Raw genomic sequence first — 19,457 nt, forward strand, 5'->3', positions numbered from 1 at the left:
CCACAAATTGTAGAGGATTTTGCTGCAGGACTTAGCCCTGTTAATGGGCCAAATATTTAGAATTAGTATATAATGTATTGTGTACTTGTAAGTGTATCTTTAAGTACTGATGACGAGGTCGCTGTGCGACTGATACAGGATAACCTAGATGGGCCCTGGTGGCCCTTTGTTATCCTATTATTTATGTTATGTTATGTTATACCGCGAGGCTGTTGTGCCGTAGCCTGCATGGCAACGAAGGACACTAGGAGGCAAGCAGGTGTGGCTAAACATAAGGCAAATATAGAATTGTAGTTTTCCTCACCGCCACACTGTTAGTCAGGTCAATGGAACTTTTCACACACGATAACTTCATAGTCTGGCCTCCAGCAGCGGATGGCAACGGATGAAAGACGAATGTAAAGGAAGAAGCGATATGAACTGTGAAGCAAACGCGTTATTGGTGTACTGTCGCTTCTATCCCTTTAAGGCATTGAAGCTATAGGGAAAACAAGAGGGAGAGGAAGATTTATCATCCTTGACCATAACATGTACTGGGTACTTGAGTCTCTACCAATATTTCTTAACCGCACTGAAATTGCCTATAATTCATTGTGAAGTGAGTCTAAAAGTAAACATCGGAGCCATAAATCAAACTTACCATTTCCTCATGAATAAAACACTTGGTAACACTTATTTAGTTAGGAAAATATAAGTAATTGATGTTTACAGGGATGGTTATCGGAATGGTCCCTGTAATAAACAAACCCGAGCAGGACAGAGGGAGGGAAGGAAGGGAGGGAAGGTGTGTGTGTGGTTCATTACTTCAACTGAACCAGCCCTCCTGTCCCAGCCTGGCCAGATGAGCTAAGGATACAGGTGAGGGCTGCTGTGTGCTGGGCTGTGTGGTTCAGATTAACTCAAAGTGGTGGAGGATGAAAAAGGATCGAGTAAGGAGTGAAGGGAGTGACTTCATTCTCATCCACGGAGTTACGGTTTTTTGTATTTTTTTGGTTAGATGTGTATTTGTTAAGTATTTTATCGCTCGTAATAGTTGTATGTCGTGGTTATTTGCTTGTTATTCTTTGTTTGAGTATTTATATAGCAGTTAAAAGGAGGAAAGTTGCCATTAATCACCATATCCTTGAACTGAGCAACAGGTTACCTTTGTTCCAGTCCCTCCTCCTCCACGACCCCCCACCTCCACCACTTCAAGGCTTGTCAACGTAGCCACTTATTCACCTCACTCAACCAGAAGCAACAGGTCACTTAGAATTTTTTATTGCTGTTTTGTGTTCCTTGTTTGTTTTGGGGTTTTTTACGTGTTTTAGAAGAATCTGCACTTTGTTTCTGCTACAAATCATTACTTGTTTATAGTGCCTCCTCCCCCTTCCCCTTAAAAACACGGTCTATCCCTTCAGAAAGTACTGTACTGCTTTGAAAACAAAAAAAAAGATTGATAAGAAAGACAGATATGTACCAGAAGAAAATAGCTTCAATACCACAAAAATAACAGTCCAAAATTTTGATTAATACTTCAGTGGAGAGTACTCACCGCCGCTGCTTGTTGCTGCTGGCAGTGCCAACCTATTGAAACTTATCTGTTTGACTAAAAGTAACCTAACCCTAACTTTAGCCTTACCTAACCTAATTGAGGTGACATACATCACTGATACAGCTTCCTCAAAACAAATTAACTTTATTGAATCCAATTAAACTGATCTAACCAAAGCAAACTAGCCTAACCTGACAAGTAGTGCTAAGAAATTTATATGAAGTCACCTTATTTTCTCTGTAAAATCTGGCTTCTCAATCTGAGTAATTTCAATCCATACATACCTGTCACAAATTGTTTAGTTATAATGTTAACAACAATTTTATAAGATTTACTATTTTTTGTGGAGAGAGCTAATGCACAGCCACACTTGCTTGTGTGATGGACTGCTGGGCATCGAGGAACACCATTAGGTGTGTTTGTTCATGTTTGCTTACTGTCACATTATTTGCTCACACATGAAATCAATCACAGTGATTTTTTTTTTTTTTTTTTTTTTTTGAGCATGCAGCTACTGGCCCATGAAAATACAGAATGAATCTAGGCAATCAGAGTGATGTCTGAATGGGCCAGGTGTCACCTCAATTATTTCCATTGTATCGCCAGGTTTTACAAAAAGAAATAAATTAATGACTATGTATTTTTCTTAGCATTGCTAGTCAGGTTAGGCTAGTTTGCTTTGGTTGGATCAGTTTAATTGGGTTACATGAGGATAATTTGTTCTGAGTTGCCTCGACTAGGTTATGTTAGCTAGGTTAATTTACATTAGCTATGTCTAGTTAAGCTGGGTTAGTTTTGGGTAAATAGATAAATTTTAATAGGTTGTTTTAGCCAGCAGTGTTGGCGAGTACCTTCCATTGAACTAACAGTCCAAATTTTGGACTGTTACTATTGTGGTAGCTACCTTGTGATATTGAAACTATTTTCTTTTGATATAACTATTTCAGTCTTTTTTTTTTTCTATCATTTATTTTTTTTATTTATTTATTTACTTTTATTTATTTATTTTTTTTTTTTTTTTCATTGCAATACAGTACTTTCTGAGAGGATAGGCTGTGTTTTTTTGGGGAGGAAAAGGGGATGAAGGGAATATAAACAAGTACTGATTTATAACAGAAACAAAGGGCAGATTTAATTCAAAATAGATCAAAAACTAGCAGAAAAATTGTTTCATTTGGAAGTGAGAGTATGGTGAAACTAAAAATGTATCCAAGTTAAAAACATGGCAACAATCACTACTAGAATGGTAGGGCTGCACTACTTTTATTAATATTTGTCAAATATTACTAAGTATTTGCCAAGTATTGAAATGAAATAAAAAAGTAATTAATATGAAGTTAGAGAGTGTTCCGTAGGCAAGCAAAGAAATACTTAGGATGTCAGCATTGCTTCATCCGTGTCTCCCTCCAAAGCCACCATGCCGCTGCGGAAGCTGTTTTGGGGCCGCAGCTCCAAGTCATTCCCAGTGAAGATTGTGACTCTTGATGCCGAGCTTGAGTTCAGCCTGCCCTGGCGAGCCACAGGCCGGGAGCTCTTTGAGCTGGTGAGCCGCACCATTGGCCTGCGGGAGACCTGGTACTTTGGCCTGCAGTATGAGGACTCCAAGAACAATTTTGCTTGGCTCAAGATGGAGAAGAAGGTGCAGGACCAGGACATCCCCAGGCGCTCTCCAGTGCCATTTGTCTTCCTGGCAAAGTTTTACCCCGAGGACGTGAGTGAGGAGCTGGTGCAGGAGGTGACTCAGCACCTCTTCTTCCTGCAGGTGTGTGCTAATGGTGGTGAAAGACAGGCTCTGTTGAGCAAGTATTTGTGGGAGCAAGTAGTTAATAGATCCGAAAGATCTTAGATTCATAGAATAAGAAAAGTTATTTGAACAATGTTTGAAAAGTAGCTGCATTTTCTTATCCAAAAATATTTCAGAATTACAATAATTTTCCTTGTTGGTGTTAATGAAAGAATTACACTTAAATAGGAATGAAGAATTTTATATATGATAGTGACTAGTGGAAAAGTTCCCGAGTGTTGCAGTACACACAAAGTCCATCAATTCCTGTGCCTGTCTCAGCCTCCCTTGCCACCCCACAGGTCAAACAGTCCATCCTCAGCATGGACATCTACTGCCCGCCCGAGATGTCCGTCCTGCTCGCCTCGTACGCCGTCCAGGCCAAGTTTGGTGACTATGACCCAGCCACTTACCAGAGCGGGGCCCTGGCCATGGAGGAGCTGCTGCCTCAGAGGGTCATCAAGTGAGTGGTGGAGGGATGGCTGGCGTGTGGAAACGGTAGACATTGTTTGGGAGTGTTGCTAAGGTGGTTGTTTCATTTAGTAGCTGTGGGTGTTGTTTAGCAGCTTGAACTAAGGATGATATCTTGATTTATGATTTGTGAATGTTTTTTTTTACCTGTTTGTGCTAAAGACATTTTGGTTTATATTGTTTAGTAGTTTGAATTAGTGTTATTTTGGTTTGTAAGCTGTTGATAGTGTTAACATGACTTCAAACTAGCTAATCCTGCTCCTCCTGCTGCTGCTCCTAGTATAATCCACTTGACTTTATCTTGAGGAACGGACATGTCATTGGGTCTTTTTAGTTTTATTTAATTTATATAAATTTTCCATTTTGTACTGCCTTAGACCAATACCCCTCTTACATAAACAAAACTAGCTAATTCACCTCCTCCTCCTTTCCTCTACTCGTCTCCTCTCCTCTCCTCTCCCAGCCAGTACCAGATGACGCCAGAGATGTGGGAGGAGCGAATCCGGATCTGGTACGCCGACCACCAGGGAATGACACGGGATGAGGCAGAGATGGAGTACCTGAAGATAGCACAGGATCTCGGCATGTATGGAGTCAACTACTTCAACATCACCAACAAGAAGCAGACTGAACTGTGGCTAGGTGAGGGAGTGCTGTGATTGGGTGGGGGTGATAAGCTGTAGAGAGAGAGAGAGAGTGAATGTGAGTGCTGTGGCTAGGTGTGGTTGTGGCTGGGTGAAGTGTTGTGGTGGTAAGAGAGTGCTGTAATGGTGAAGGAGGGCTGTGATTGACTAGGAGTTTACCAATAAATTTGGTACGGGAAATGAGCTACGCTTGTGGTGTTCCGTTCGCTTGAATCCATTTATCATACTTTTCTTTAAAACTATGGATACTTCTTGCTCTCACTACACCCTCCGGTAATCTATTCCAGGCAGTGACAGTTCTTGCTGGCAAACTGAACTTTTTAATATCAGTTGTACACCCCGGAATCCTCAATTTCAAATCATGATTATCTCTTGGTCTTCTCGTCATATCCAGCTTGAGAAAGTCATCTCTATCAATCTTGTCAATCTCATTTACACACTTGAACAGTTGGACCATATCACCTCTTCTTCTCTCTTCCAACGTTGGCAGATTTAGTCTACATAATCTTTCCTGATAATCTATATCATGCAAGGCTGGCACCAGTTTCGTTGCCGCTCTTTGTACCCGTTCCAGTTTATGTATATGTTTCTTCAAATGAGGCGCCCATACCACCTGTGCATATTCTAATTTTGGCCTCAGAATTGATTCTATTACTTTTTTGACCAGTGTTTCATTCAGGTGAGTAAATGTAGTTCTGATATTTGCAACTATTGCCAAACCTTCCCCTACAATTTTGTTTATATGTCCCTCAGGTGACAAGTTGTTTTGTACTATAACCCCCAAGTCTTTTTCTTTTTCTACACACATTAGATTCACTCCACCTAGTTATAGCTTGCATGAGGTCTGTGTATACTTCTTCCCATTTCCAACACATGACATTTGTCAGCATTAAATTCCATCATCCATTTATTGCTCCATTCATGAATAATATCCAAGTCCTCTTGTAAACCTTGACAATCTTCTTGGGTTTTTACTTGTCTCATTATTTTTGCATCATTTGCGAACAAATTAATAGAGAGAGAGAGAGAGAGAGAGATTGTGGTGGTGAGAGAGTGCTGTGAGTAACTGGAAGAGAGAGAGAGAGAAGGAGAGAGAGTGACTGTGGTGGTGAAAGGCAAGGAATTTGAGATGATGCTGTGGTGGTGAGTGTAAAAAATTTTAGTGGTGTGTGGCAAGGGAACAGGCATGATGCAAGAGTGGTTATCAGTGACTTACTTTTGGACACAATGGTGGTGAAAGAGGGAAACTGGGATGGTACAGGGAAAGAATAGATGGTTGATGGTTTTTATTGGCCTAATGCTGAGAGGAGAGGAAACTTTGATGCTACAGACAAAATTAAGTGATAGTTATTGTTCTGGTAGTGAAGGAGTAGGAGAAGAATTGGAATGTTTTTAGAATCGTTTTTTTGTTTTCCTTCTTTATTCCTGTTTAGAAGATTGAAGTTACAGATTATTTGTTCTCCTTCCTTTGTTTTATCCCGTTTTTTCTTCGTTTATTTTCTTTCATAGCCTTACGTCCAATTTTAGCATTACAACACTGCTTTTTCCTTATAAATGTAGCTGAACTCATTTTTAAAACCTGTCGTTATTCTTATAAATCCTCAGCTTGTATTTATTTTTAACTCCTTCATTACCATGCTGTGTTTTCATATTCATTCTGGTTACTATTTAGCAATTTTATACAGATTCAGAAACTTGTTTGGGAATTAAGATAGTAAAGACTGGCCTTTTATCTTTTGACCTCCATAGACCCTTCCTAATGCAAATAAAATTGTTTAATCATACTTAAAAGTCATGGTCAAAATGTGTGTCATTATTGAAGAGATTAAAATCTGTCACTACTATTAAACCCTTACTTCACTATAAAATCCTCTAAAAAAACATCTGACCATTAATCTTTTGACTTCCATAGACCCTTCCTAATGTAAATTAGATAACTTAATCATACCTAAAAGTCATGGTAAAAATGTGTCATTATTGAAGGGGTTAAGATCTGCCACTACTATAAAACCCTTACTTCACTATATAAACCTCTAAAAACATCAACCTTAATTATTCCCCGCTAACACAACCACCTTCCGTTCTACAGGCGTCACTGCATTGGGCCTTAATGTGTATGAGAGTGAGAACAAACTGGAGCCAAAAATCAGCTTCCCTTGGTCAGAAATTCGCAACATCAGCGTCGACGATCGAAAGTTTACCATTCGGCCGACAGACAAGACGGCTCCCAACTTTGTCTTCTTTTCCAAAACTCCCGAATGAACAAACTCATCCTGGACTTGAGTATTGGCAACCACGACTTGTTCAAGAGGAGACGGAAGCCGGACACGATAGAGGTGCAGCAGATGAAGGCAGCGGCAAGGGAGGAGAAGAGACGGAGACAGGTGAGTACTGAATGAGAGGAAGGTGTGGCTATTATTATTATTATTATGAGGTCAATGAAGGCGACCCACTGGAAAGCATAACTGCATAAACCCAAAGGCCCAGTGGGCGGCACCTCACCGATAAGTGAAAGGAAGTAACAGGAATGAACAACAGAATAGGAAGATTGGTAGAGATCTAAGAGGTAGTGAGTTCAGAGAGAAGAAAGGTATTCACACGTTTTTTAAATGCTTCAATGTTACTAGAATTAACAATCTCGTTGGGAATTGTATTCCAGAGTCTAGCAGATACTGGGATAAAACACCGGGAAAATTGTGAAGTATTACATCGATTCACAGACAAGGAACGGTCATTCATGATCAAGGATTGTCTTGTAGCACGTGCTGGTAGTGAAGGGGCAGGCAAATGACAATGCAACGGGTGGTTGGAATTAGACATGATTTTGAAGAAATAGGACAATGATCCAACCAAACGACGATGCCGAAGATTAATCTCAAGATTAGGAAGAAGAAATTTAATCTGGTTGAATGCTCTATCTAAAAGCTTTAAGTGAGACTCTGCTGCAGAGATCCACACAGAGTGACAATATTCAAAATGAGGCAGTATGAAAGAGTAAAAGCAATTTCTTACAATATCATCAGAGGAATATATCCGCCTACATTTGCGTAACAAACCAACTTTACATGAGACTGATGATGCAAGTGAACGCAAGTGCAACTCAAAAGTAAGTTTGGGATCAAGGGTGACTCCGAGTAACTTCAGAGACGAACAATTAGGAATAGGTACTTCGTTGACAACAATATCAGGGTGAACTGGGAAAGGTGTCCTTGATCTGCTAATAACCATACTATGGGATTTACTCGGGTTCAGTTTCATACCCCACCGATCACACCATGACAGAATCCTTGAAACATCTTGAGTGAGTACATTAGCGACTCTCTGCCTATCCTGTGGGGAAGGAATTGTCGCATATATAGTGGTGTCATCAGCATAAGCAACCATATTAGATTCAATCCCACACCACATGTCAGATGTATAAATAATAAAAGAAGAGGTCCCAGAACACTTCCCTGCGGAACACCGGATACAACTGGACTAAAAGAACTAAGGCAGCCATCAACAGTCACACGCTGCCTTCGACTCGTTAGGAACTCTGACAGAACTTGATGGACGCGGCCACCAATACCAATAGATCTAACTTTCGATAAAAGGGCTCTATGATTAACACGATCAAATGCAGAACTAAAATCAAGTGAAATTACTCTAGATTCATGACCAGCATCAAGGGCAGCTTGCATGTCGTGCGTTATGCAAACGAGAGCATCAGAAGTACTGAGACCTTTTCTAAAACCAAACTGACTAGATGGCAACAAATTATTAATATCTAAAAAACGATTGAGACGCTTGGCCAGCAGGCGCTCAAAAATCTTAGATAACACCGGGGTTATGGAAATGGGTCTATAGTCACCGGGGTGAATGGAGGATGAAGATCCCTTTGGAATAGGGGTAACATTTGCAGTACGCCAGCATACCGGAAAAGAACCCTTACGAAAAAGAGCTCTAAAAATAACTGCCAATTTTGGAGCGAGAGGAGAAGCAATCTTTTTGTAAAAAAGAGGCAGAAAACCCAAAGGATCACAACCCCCGAATGAGTCTAACTCATTAAGATATCTTAAGATTTCGGAGGACTTAAAGGCAATGGAGTGTAATTTAATGTCCTGGGGACAAGACGGCGGCAGATCAAACTCTTCATCACTTTGTTTCGAGTTAAAACGGAAGCTAAAAGATTGGCTTTGTCCTTAGAATTATGGCAGATTGAACCGTCAGTACATGACAGAGGAGGTAAACTTGAGTCCACACCAAAGAGTGATTGCTTTAAAGCTGACCACCATGAGTGTGGTTGGGAGGTGCCAATCAGAACATTTTTAAGGTGTTCGTTGTACTCATCCTGTGCGCTAGAATATGTACGTTGGGCAAATAAACGCAGACGAACGTAATTTTCCCATGATTCAGGTGAACGCAGTCGGGACCATTCACAATAAGCAACCTGTTTTCCACGCTGAGCACGCCTGCAGTGGTGTGATTTTGATAGTGTAAGTTGAGAGGAGGTAAAAAGTGGTGATTGTCAGAAGTATAGGGTTTAAGAGGAGGAGAAGGAGGATAAGAATTAGGTTAGGAGGAGGAGGAGGAGAAGAATTAGATTAGCAGGAGGAGGATGAGGTTAAGAAATAGATTAGGAGGAGAAGGTGGTGGAGGAGGATGGTGGGTATGTTTTGGATGGTGTAAATTGGTGTTTGTTGTTGTAAAGGTGCTAAAATGTAGTAGAGACAGGTCAGCATTGAATGAGAGGTGTTCTGGGCAGTTTGAGCTGGTGTCTGGTGTTGTGAAGATGCTGAAATGTTGTAGGTGACTGGTGGACATGGAATGAGAGGTGTTTTGGGTGCTGGGAGGATGTGGCTAGTGTTTTGTGTATGGTGTGAGTTGGTCTGGTGCTGTTAGTGTTCCGAGATGTGGTAGGTGGTGGCATGTGTAGTGGAATGAGGGAATTAGATAGGAATTTGCATCTGTTCCCTTCCTTGTCAGTCCTAACATCCTATTGAGAAAAGGGTTCCATTCCTTCTAGCTGCCTCTTATGGTAAAGAAAACTAGCAGTAACCTTATCCAGTGTCACAAAAGATACAAGACTGTCCCTTTCCACTAGAAACTGACAGGGCTAAGAGTGTGAATGTTTGAGTGTGTGATGCTTTGTCTGGCTCACCCTGCATGTGTTGCCTGGTGATAGATAGACCCTTGCATCCTTCATTCCTTCTGGCAGATTGAGAAGGACAAGTTGGCGCGAGAGAAACATTTGCGGGAGGAGGTGGAGCGTCAGAAGGCAGAGTTGGAGCAGCGTCTCTATCAGTACCAGGATGAGATGCGGGCTGCCAACGACGCACTTAGAAGGTGAAGGAGGCAAAATAAGAGTCACAAACAACTATTACATTTAAGAGAGAGAGGTGTCAAGACATTTGTCCCTGAATTTTGGTTAACTCTTGTCTTTTAGGGAATTGGCAACATAGTGGGCCTTTTTTTTTCCATATTTTATTGCCCTTGGCCAGCTGTCCTTCCTGCATAAAAAAAAGATAAAAACTTTTTTTTTTTCATTTTTAATCATTTAATGTCCTCTTTCCTATCACAGTGAGGTTCTATTCCATTTACAACCTCTCTTCTTTTTTTATCATTTAGTGTTGTCTTTCCCATCATAGTGAGGTTGGGCATTTTATGATTCTCCTCCACTCTTTATTTTGTGCACCACCTCATTCACTCCCAGTTGCTCCATGTCCATCATTATACTCATCTCTCCAGCCTGATGTTCATACCACTTCACAAGACTCCCTTGGTTCTTTACTTGGAGATCATAAGCTAAGTAATCAGAATAATGAAAATCTATTGCATTTATAACAGCCATCATTATGTGTGTGTGTCTCCATATGCTAAGTAATCAGAATAATTGATATCTATTGCATTTACAACCACCACTGCTATGTTCATCTTTTCAGTTTAACATTCATACCTCTTTGCAAGACTCCCTCTATTTTCTACTTGTATATCAGAAGTAAAATAATCAGAACACCAAACCAAACCATTTAAAACCATCACCCTAATGATCGTCATTGTGATCTAATGTGTATACTCTGGAACTCCCTGCCTGCTCCTGTATTTCCATCTTCCTTTGACCTGAACTCATTTAAGAGGGAGGTTTCAAGACATTTATCCCTTTCTTTTGGCTAACTCTTGGACCTGCTTGGGGATTGGCACCTAAGTGGGCCTTTTTGTCTAGTGGTGTTTTTGCCCTTGGCCAAATTTCCCCTCACATGAAAGAAAATGAATAAATATAAATACTGCAGGCATCCCTCATTTTCCAAGGCAGTCGAGGAACACAGTCATTGGATATGATAAGACATTGAAAATTAGTCCTCGTAAAAGTAAAACCACAGAAACTGAGAACGTGCCTGACGAGAAACGACTGGTATTTCATTTATCTCCTCTGCTTGCAGGTCAGAAGAGACTGCTGAGCTACTGGTGGAAAAGTCTCGCATTGCTGAGGAGGAGAGTATGTTGCTGACTCAGAAGGCTACAGAGGCGGAGCAGGAGTGTCAGCGTGCCCACATCATCTCCGCCAAGACGCAGGAGGAGAAGATAGTAATGGAGCAGAAGGTTGGTGGATGGTGAATGGTGCTGAGCAAAGAATTAATCTGTTTTTTGTGTCTTGGTGCTTGTTAGAATGTTTTGTTTTGGTTGTGTCTGAAAACAGCACCATTGAATCGTAATCCAAATTCTAACCCATTGAATACATTGAGTTCTATTCCATGAAATACAGTCCATGAAATGTTGTGTTTATGTCTTGTATGTGTGCCTGCTTTCAAATTGTGTTTTTCTGGGGTCTTTGAAAATGGCATCCATGAATCATAATCTTGATTCTTATAGCTTCCATTTGTTATTGCTACATCAGGTGACTGCTAGTCATCTTACTTCATCTTGTGCGTCCTCTTTAGCATGTCTCCTTTATTTACAAAAGTATTATATTTCATGAACAATAGTAGAAGGAAAACTTGGACATTCACATCTATAGTTCTTATTTACCTGTGAGTTTCAACCCAAACCATGAGCTGAATTAGTGGATGTTCCTCCCTGGCAGGTGAGGGAGGCAGAGATGCTGGTGTCAACGTTGGTGGAGGAGGGGGAGCGGCGGGCCACGGAGGCAGAGAGGCTGCAGCAGGAACTGATCCGTGCACGCATTGCTGAGAAACAAGCCAAGGAGAAACTGGGCACCTTCATCCAGAGCATCAATGGTTCCATCAGTCACTCTGTCATCAACTCCACCGCACTCAATGCCTCTCTCCTCAACGCCTCGCACTCCCTCCTCAACTCCTCCACGCCGCACCTCCCCGCCTCCACCTCTATCTCCCATGGGTCAGTGAAAATATTACACTGTTACTAACTCCTATGTCATGAATGTGTCTCCTTTCAGTGTCTCACCCTCACTATGACTTCTCAGCCTCTCCTACTTCAGTATCTTGGGTAAACTCGCCCTTCGTTATATCCTTTCCCTTCCCTTACTCCAGCCACTTCCCAGCCTCTTCTTCGGTATCTCTGGTGAACTCTCCCTTCAGTATGGCCTTTCCCTTCCCTTACTCCAGCCACTTCCCAGCCTCTTCTACTTCAATATCTCTGGTAAACTTTCCCTTCAGTATAGCAATTTCTTTCTCTTACACCAGCCTCCTTCACTGCATTCTTGTAAAGTTTCCCTTCAATATAGTCTTTACCTCTCTTTACTCGAGCCTCCTTCACTGCAACCTTGCAAATTATCTCTGCAATACAGTTTTTCCCTTCCGAAACTTCAGCCTCCCTTACTTAGACCTTGTAAACTTTCCCTTCAGTATAACTTTTCTCCTCCCTAACTCCTGTCTCCTCTACTTCAATATTTTGTAAACTGTCACTCAACCTAATCTTCACCTTATTCCAGCCTTAATATCTGGTAAACTGTCCCCTTGAACTTAACCTTTATTATACCTCCTCTTAAACCTGCATTGTCTTCTAGGCTGTCAAGAAACACCAATCACCTATACTGTACCTCCTTTTAACCTGCATTGCCTTTGTCTGTCAGAAAGCACCAGACACTTTTATCTCTTCTTTTTCTACTTCATTATCTTTTAGTCTGTCAGGAAGCAGCAATCACTATTACTTCACCTCCTCTTGACCTACATTGTCGTTCAGTCTGTCAGGAAACACCAGTCACCTTTATTGTATCTCCTCTTAATCATCTGTGTTGCCTTCCGATCTGTCAAGAAACACCAGTCACCTTCACTTGATCTTCTCTAAACCTGCATTGTCTCAATTTGTCAAGAAGCACTAGTCACCTTTACTTCACCTCCTCTTAAACTGCATTGTCTTTCAGTTTGTCAGAGTACCAGTGACATTTTATCTCTTCTTATTCTACTTCATTATCTTTCAGTCTGTCAAGAAGCACCAATCAACTTTAATGTACCTCCTCTAATCCTGCATTGCCTTCCAGTCTGTCACAAAGCACTAGTCATCTTTATTATACCTCGTCTTAACCTGCATTGCCTTCCAGTCTGTCACAAGGCACTAGTCCTCTTTATTATTCCTCTTCTTAACCTGCATTGGCTTCCAGTCTGTCAGGAAATGCCAGTCACCTTTAATGGACCTCCTCTAAACCTGCATTGCCTTCCAGTCTATCGGGAAGCACCAGTCACCACCACATGGCCATCGGATCAACAGGGGACCTTCCTGATCTCACCCTTGGAGGAAGCACAGACGCCCTGGAGCCCTCATACACGCGGCCTCCTGATCTCACGTCCCTGGACCTCCTCAATGACACAGACGTTGACCAGCTCAGCCTAGAGATTGAAAAGGAGCGGGGAGAGTACCTGGAACGCTCTCGCCACCTCCAGCAGCAGCTACAGCACCTCAAGTCAGAGATTGAGGTAATGTGGGGTTCTCTCTCTCTCTCTCTCTCTCTCTCTCTCTCTCTCTCTCTCTCTCTCTCTCTCTCTCTCTCTCTCTCTCTCTCTCTCTCAAATATCTAACCCTTTTTCCTCCACACAGGTGCTGAAGGTGGAGGAGAACCAGACAGTCCTGGATGCCGTGTACCATGAGCAGCTACGTTCCGGGGAGACCAAGTACTCCACACTGCGCCGCACTCGTTCCGGCACCACCAAGACTCGAGTGGCGTTCTTCGAGGAGCTCTAGTTTTCATAGCTCCGTCCTCACCACCACTGTGCCTGTGTCCCTCTTTGATAGAGATAGACATGGTGTTTTTAGATTATGAGCGCCTTTATCACTCATCAGCATTGTCTCGTGTCCCAGAGCTTATATTTTGCTTGCTCCTGGTATGTGTCTCATTATTTTTACTCATCCGCCTGACAGATTCATGGCCCAGAGTCATGTGCGACATTTCATTGTTCTTTGTTGATATGCTTTAAGTATGCATGCTCTTCTTTTATGGTAATTTAAAGTCATTCGTTTCATTGTATTAGTCATCAGCAGCTTCTTAGATTATTGATATTTTTCTGCACAAATCTTTAAGTAGTATCAGCTTTTATTTTATTTCGGCTTTTATATGATACTTTTCAATACTTCATTCCTCCACAAACTCAGTGTTTCCTTTCATATTCAAGATCTGATTTTAATCTCTGTTATTGTCCTTTTTCATTTTCTCTGCCTTTTCTTAACAAACCATCTTTAACTCAATCTTCATAACAGCTTTGTTCCTTCTCTTGTATTACTTTTGCTTTCTTTGTCTGCAAAATTTTATTTGTCTTCGTGACAAACTTTATCCTTTTATGCACTTTTTGCTTAACTGCTTTCTTCTACTTTTTCATGTGACGGTTAGCCTTTGATTCACTGATGGTGATTTGTAAATATGCTACAGTCTCCTAGTCTTGTGTGATCTCATAACCAGAATTTGGTCCTTCAGATCAATGTGGTAATGATGCTCTGAGTGGGGCATGATGTGGTAGAATGTGTTGGATTATGTTTGACTTCCCAGTGGCTCTTTTCCATACTTAATACTTGTATATCTGATGTGGTCCTATAACTGTTAGTATTCAGACACCGACATCAAATTTCCTCCCATTGAATCAAGGGTTAACTCTCTCTTTGTATGATGTATGTCTTGACGTATGGCTGCTCTTCACACTATGCTTTAGTTTAGTCCCAGGTGCTGGAAAGGAGTGGTGCCAACACCAGTGGGACTGAGCCTGTGTTTGGTGTGTCCTGCCTTGCTGCTTGCTTCTTCCAGCCCAACCGGCACTTCCTTCAGGTCCACACACCTGCCTTGCTTCTCAGGTCCTATGCCTAACCCGCCTGTTTGATTATTTCACTATGTATTCCTGCAGCCATTAGGTATTTTACAGCACTAGACTTTTTATATAAGGGAACATACTCAAGGTATTTTTAGCTGCTTCGAGTTGGGAAGTCACAATGTCTAAGAAGAAAGCAGTGTTTCATGTTTATCTTAAGAAAACACCTGTGTCAGAGCCCAAGCCAAGCTGGTGCAGTATGAAGTAGGCATCTTTTACTTAAACTTAAGCTTTAAAATTGTAAACTATATACTTACCACCACTGTTTTGAAATATTGGAACACACTTCAAACAGTTCCAGCTTCATTGTTGTACTTGGGACTGTCACCAACATATCATTGATAGAGGAAAGAGTTCAGCTGCATCAGACTGAGAAGATCTATGTAGTCTATCACCAGAGATAAATGGTTATAAACAAACATTTGCATTTCCAGTAGCTTCTCATTAAACTGTTCATTGCTCACTACAAATGAGAGCAACCAGTGTCAGTTTTGATACTGAAATATCTATCTTCTTAGCCTGAATTGCATTCCCGATATACACGTGTCTTTAACTTTTACCATTACTAGGTGCTTAGTATTTAAAGTATTATTCATTGACAAATGAGCTCATTGCATTATGAACCATGTATGTATGAATGTATATATATGTATGTGTATTAGCCACCCAGTGCCTTCCTATTCTCTCGTGTGGAATCAGTGCGGCCTGTGCCCCGACTCCTTCACTGTGGTAATGACGCTGCAGACACCTGCCCCTTCGGCCTCCAGGGCCAGGTGCTGCCCTCCCCTGCTCTGGTGTTTGGGTGGTGATGGTAGTGTTCATTGACAGTAATCATTGCTGGACACGTCATGACATTTCTTGCATTCATTAATAAGGAATCACATTTCCATGATTTTAAATGAGATGCAGAGTAGCACAAAGATTTATGTTAAATTTCTTGACTGCTGGGAACCTGATAAAAGCTGGACCAAGTGCCACTTTTATTGACATTAGTTTGTCATTGGCTGTGGTAAATACCATTCACATCTGTTGTTGTTGCATAAAGACACTACTATACTGTAATGAGTCACTGCTCCTCCTCGGAGGAAAGCACAACATGGTCAGATTATCACCGTGGATCCTGAGTCACAAATACAGTTTAAGAATGATTGTGTGCCAAAGACATTGTCCTAAGGATACTTAATTTATTGACAATTTAATATTTACCTTAAAATGTTGCTGGTATTCATCATACATTCAGAGATTTTGGGCACAATTTATCAGAAATGAACCAGTGTGCTGGAGGTGACAATCTAAGTGTTAAGATAAATTGATGTTTTTCAAGGCTTAAGGTGAAGCTAGGTTTGCACACGTAATGAAGGAACGCTTGCCCTGCTTAGGTGTTAGTGTTAATGTTTTGGGAAACTGCAGCCAGTGTGAACACATTATGTACTGCTTGATGGCTGAGAAGTTGTGATGAAATCAGTATACATAGTACATGTAGCTTTGAGGAAATGGTGTTGCAAATATGTAGGAGTGTTAATGAAGCTTTCACAAATTTATCTTCTACACATTGTATATTTTGTGTATGTATGACAAGCATGTGGACATTGTGGTGAGGAGGGAGAAGGATGAAGCAGCAGCACTTCATTACTCTTGTTGCAGCTGTTGCTTTCTTCTTGGGGAACATAGCCATTAATGCATCTCACTGGGGTACTTGACGGCTCAGGTCATCTGCTGATTGGCTGTTGTTTCCTACCTGTGGCTTTAACTGACCCAGGAGAGACGGCAGCCAGTCAGCAGGGTGAGCACACAGACAGTCACTCAGAGGACCTTCATGAGTTGCTACTGTCCAGGGAAAGCAAGAGTTGAAATGTTAGGGTAGAAGCCTTCTGCGCCATCGCTTGCCTCTTCTCCCCACTGAATTCCACTCTTTATATTGACAGACAAGCCCCATTGATATATTGTATCTTGGCTTAAGGTATATATGTTATAGCATCGCCCAAGTGGTTGTTACGTCAACCCCTTCACATTGGCAGCACCTCACGTTAGGAACAATTACTGTGTTGCTGTAAATATAAACATGTGTATATAGATTTCCCATTTATTTTTTAAAGTATCTGCCAAATACTCGTACATTGCTGGTGACTGTAGTTGAGAGATCTGGCAGGAGGCAACAGTTTGTATACTGTTGTTTGGTCTGTGCTCTTTCCTGTGTTGTTATACCTGCTGCTAAGTCAGATGTGAAAGTGGTGTTGTCTGAGTCAGCTCATTGTAGCCTTAAGTGACATTGTGATAGTCCTTGAAAGGTTAATGTGACAAGAGCAGTGTCTCACCTGTGCCTTCTAAAATGGACTTTCCTCAAGCTGCCAAAGATCTACATCAACTACATGACCCCAGGCAAGCACTCTCGCTTCCTGGGTTGTCAAGATAGCCTAAGGAAGGAGGAAATGTTCTTGTTTAATATTTTACATATATAAATAAAAATGGAGTCAAATTACTAGTTTCTTGTCTGTTGCAAATGAGTCAGTTGGGAAAGGAAAGTTCAATAAGCTAGATAAAAATACATTCTTGAGGTCTTCCAACAGCCAAACAGGAAACACACTCATTACCATAAACATGTTAACAAACCCACAGGAAGAGGGAGGTGGCGACAGCGGCAGCGGTGCGTCAGGAAGGCACAAGGGAGTACACAGGTCAAGAGACGAGAGCAGCAGCCTTGCTCGCGGCCAGCGGGGCAAGCCGTCACAACACAGTGGTGGCCCACCAATTAGCAGATGCATTAATACAACTTTGTTTGGTTTCATCTAAGTACTTTAAAAATTTTTGATTAATTTTTAAACACAGCATACATTTCACTTATAGTTACATGTAGTATACCCATAAATCTCTATGGTATATAAATTCGTGGTACAAATATTTGATATGTAAATCTCTATAGTAATGGGAGCCATCTATACAGATCTACATATCTAGACAGATGTGCATAAATCTACAGAGTGTATATGTATACATGTATATTTCCAATCATAGTGTAAAAATTGCATTTTTAAATTAGTATTGAAAAGATAGAAGTATGCACAAAAAAGTCTAGGTAATCCAAGTCTACCTCCGTTATACAGTGGGAAGAATGCTTTGTTTCTAGTATGTTAAAAATATTGAAAATAATTTAACATTATATCAAATATATTAAACTTATTATTGATGAATAGTTAAGGGGACAGGGGGTGGCCGGCTATACACCCCCAGGGCAGGGCAGCAGTGAGCCTGTCTGGTACGTCAGTGGCCGCGGCACCAGCCGGACAAATTCTGGCAACAAGACGCACCTTGGTGGCCGGCACAGCAGCATTTGAGGAACAGACGAGGCAGCATCACAGAACACACCGTACGAGGTGCAGGGTGACTGCAGGGCCCCACAGGTCCTGGCAGCCTGGAATGACTGTGCTGGACTCACCACACATCATTCCCTCAAGACTCCAGCAGGGAGGTGGTGCATCCCGCCCTGGGGTGAGCCCAGCCCCAAAGGCAGGGTGGGGCCAGCTGGAGGTCCAGGGTCTCAGAGAGCAAACATCTGGTTGGTGTCCTTGTCGTCTCGGGCGAGAGTGCGCTGCCGGGGACCAGAGGACCCAGTGGCAGCAGTGATGGTGGGCAGGGCATCCGCTGCTGCTGCACGTTCCTCCAAGAACCTGTCGAATTCTGAGGACGATATGGTCTCCTCCCGTGGTGCTGGCACGGGCTGGTGGCAAAACAGGTAAAATTAGTAGAGTGAGCCTTCTTCATACTCTAATTCTAAAATTCTGAAATGCTACTATCCATCTCCTTGTGAAGTTATCCTTCCTTCTGGGCTGCCAGGACCTATGGGGCCCTGAGGTCAGCTTGCAGGACTCAAAAGTTAGTTCTGTGAGGACGCTTCATTGTTCCTCAAGTGATGCTCTGTTGGGAGCTGGCCAAGAGTTACTTCACTCTAGGCTGAAACACCCAGCTTGAGTGTCCCTGACACAGAATGGGTGTGTGTTTGAGACAGCTTTATGTGAAATGAAGATGAAAGATTAAGATCAGGTGAGTATGCTTAGCTACAAATGCAGAAGAATTAATCTCATTCTAAACCACAGATGTCCACCTTGAGTACTCTCACATACAGTACTAGATGATGATTCATCATCTATCAAAGTGGTGAGACATGGCAATATTTGTTCATTGGGTTAAGAAAGGTAATATGAGAATATTTAGTGTCTCCAGGACTACACATCACCCTGAGGCTCTCACCTCCAGTGTTTGATTTTGTCCAATTACTCCAAGACAGTAAGGCTGCTTCTTTGTCACCCCCCAGCTTTATTATTGTAATTCTGTGTTTACTGATTTACTGGTTTTGCTAACTTCTGGCAGATAAAGCCAAACAGCCTTGAAACCACAAGGTGTTTGCTGTCAAGTAGATAATGAAAACCATTTTTCTGCATAATGCTCTCAAACAAATAATAAACAAATATTGCAGTATCTAGTACCTAAACAAAGGAAATAAATAAATAATATTCTCACTCAAATAAATAATTTTCTCTCACACAGCCCCACAGTATGTTTACAAACCACAGTCACTCTCCAAGTGGTGATGGGCTGTGGTAAATGCTCTCTGCCTAGTTTAGTTTTTTCTCACTTTTCCCCCTTCTGGCATAAAATTGACACAATCATCATGGTGTGTATTGATCAGTACTGATGCACAGGGAAACATACAAGAGCAACAAGCAGCCCAAGAGATCTGATGCAGGATTACTATTTGTTTGGATTAAAAGACTGGCAGTTTC

General features: G+C 41.6%; 2 protein-coding genes across 12 annotated transcripts in view; one reads left to right on the top strand and one right to left on the bottom strand.

Moving 5' to 3' along the window:
- The first annotated feature begins 240 nt into the window (after nt 1–240).
- On the top strand, nt 241–17,155 carry LOC123511924 (merlin-like). The gene is given in 11 exon segments (XM_045268016.1): nt 241–858; nt 2,947–3,296; nt 3,620–3,780; nt 4,252–4,430; nt 6,522–6,683; nt 6,686–6,816; nt 9,630–9,757; nt 10,852–11,011; nt 11,493–11,767; nt 13,050–13,302; nt 13,424–17,155. Coding segments are annotated over 10 exon segments (1,938 nt in total). The 5' UTR covers nt 241–858; nt 2,947–2,951; the 3' UTR covers nt 13,568–17,155.
- Nucleotides 16,749–19,457, bottom strand: part of LOC123511925 (TOM1-like protein 2) — a 38,511-nt gene continuing 35,802 nt past the window's right edge. For all 11 annotated transcript variants that reach the window (XM_045268025.1, XM_045268023.1, XM_045268027.1 and 8 more), the window contains one exon: nt 16,749–18,394. In XM_045268025.1, coding sequence (XP_045123960.1) covers nt 18,215–18,394 — 180 coding nt within the window. In that variant the 3' untranslated portion in view covers nt 16,749–18,214. The remainder of the gene's footprint in view (nt 18,395–19,457) is intronic.

Source organism: Portunus trituberculatus, chromosome 32 (genome assembly GCF_017591435.1).
Source record: "Portunus trituberculatus isolate SZX2019 chromosome 32, ASM1759143v1, whole genome shotgun sequence".
Taxonomy (NCBI): domain Eukaryota; kingdom Metazoa; phylum Arthropoda; class Malacostraca; order Decapoda; family Portunidae; genus Portunus; species Portunus trituberculatus.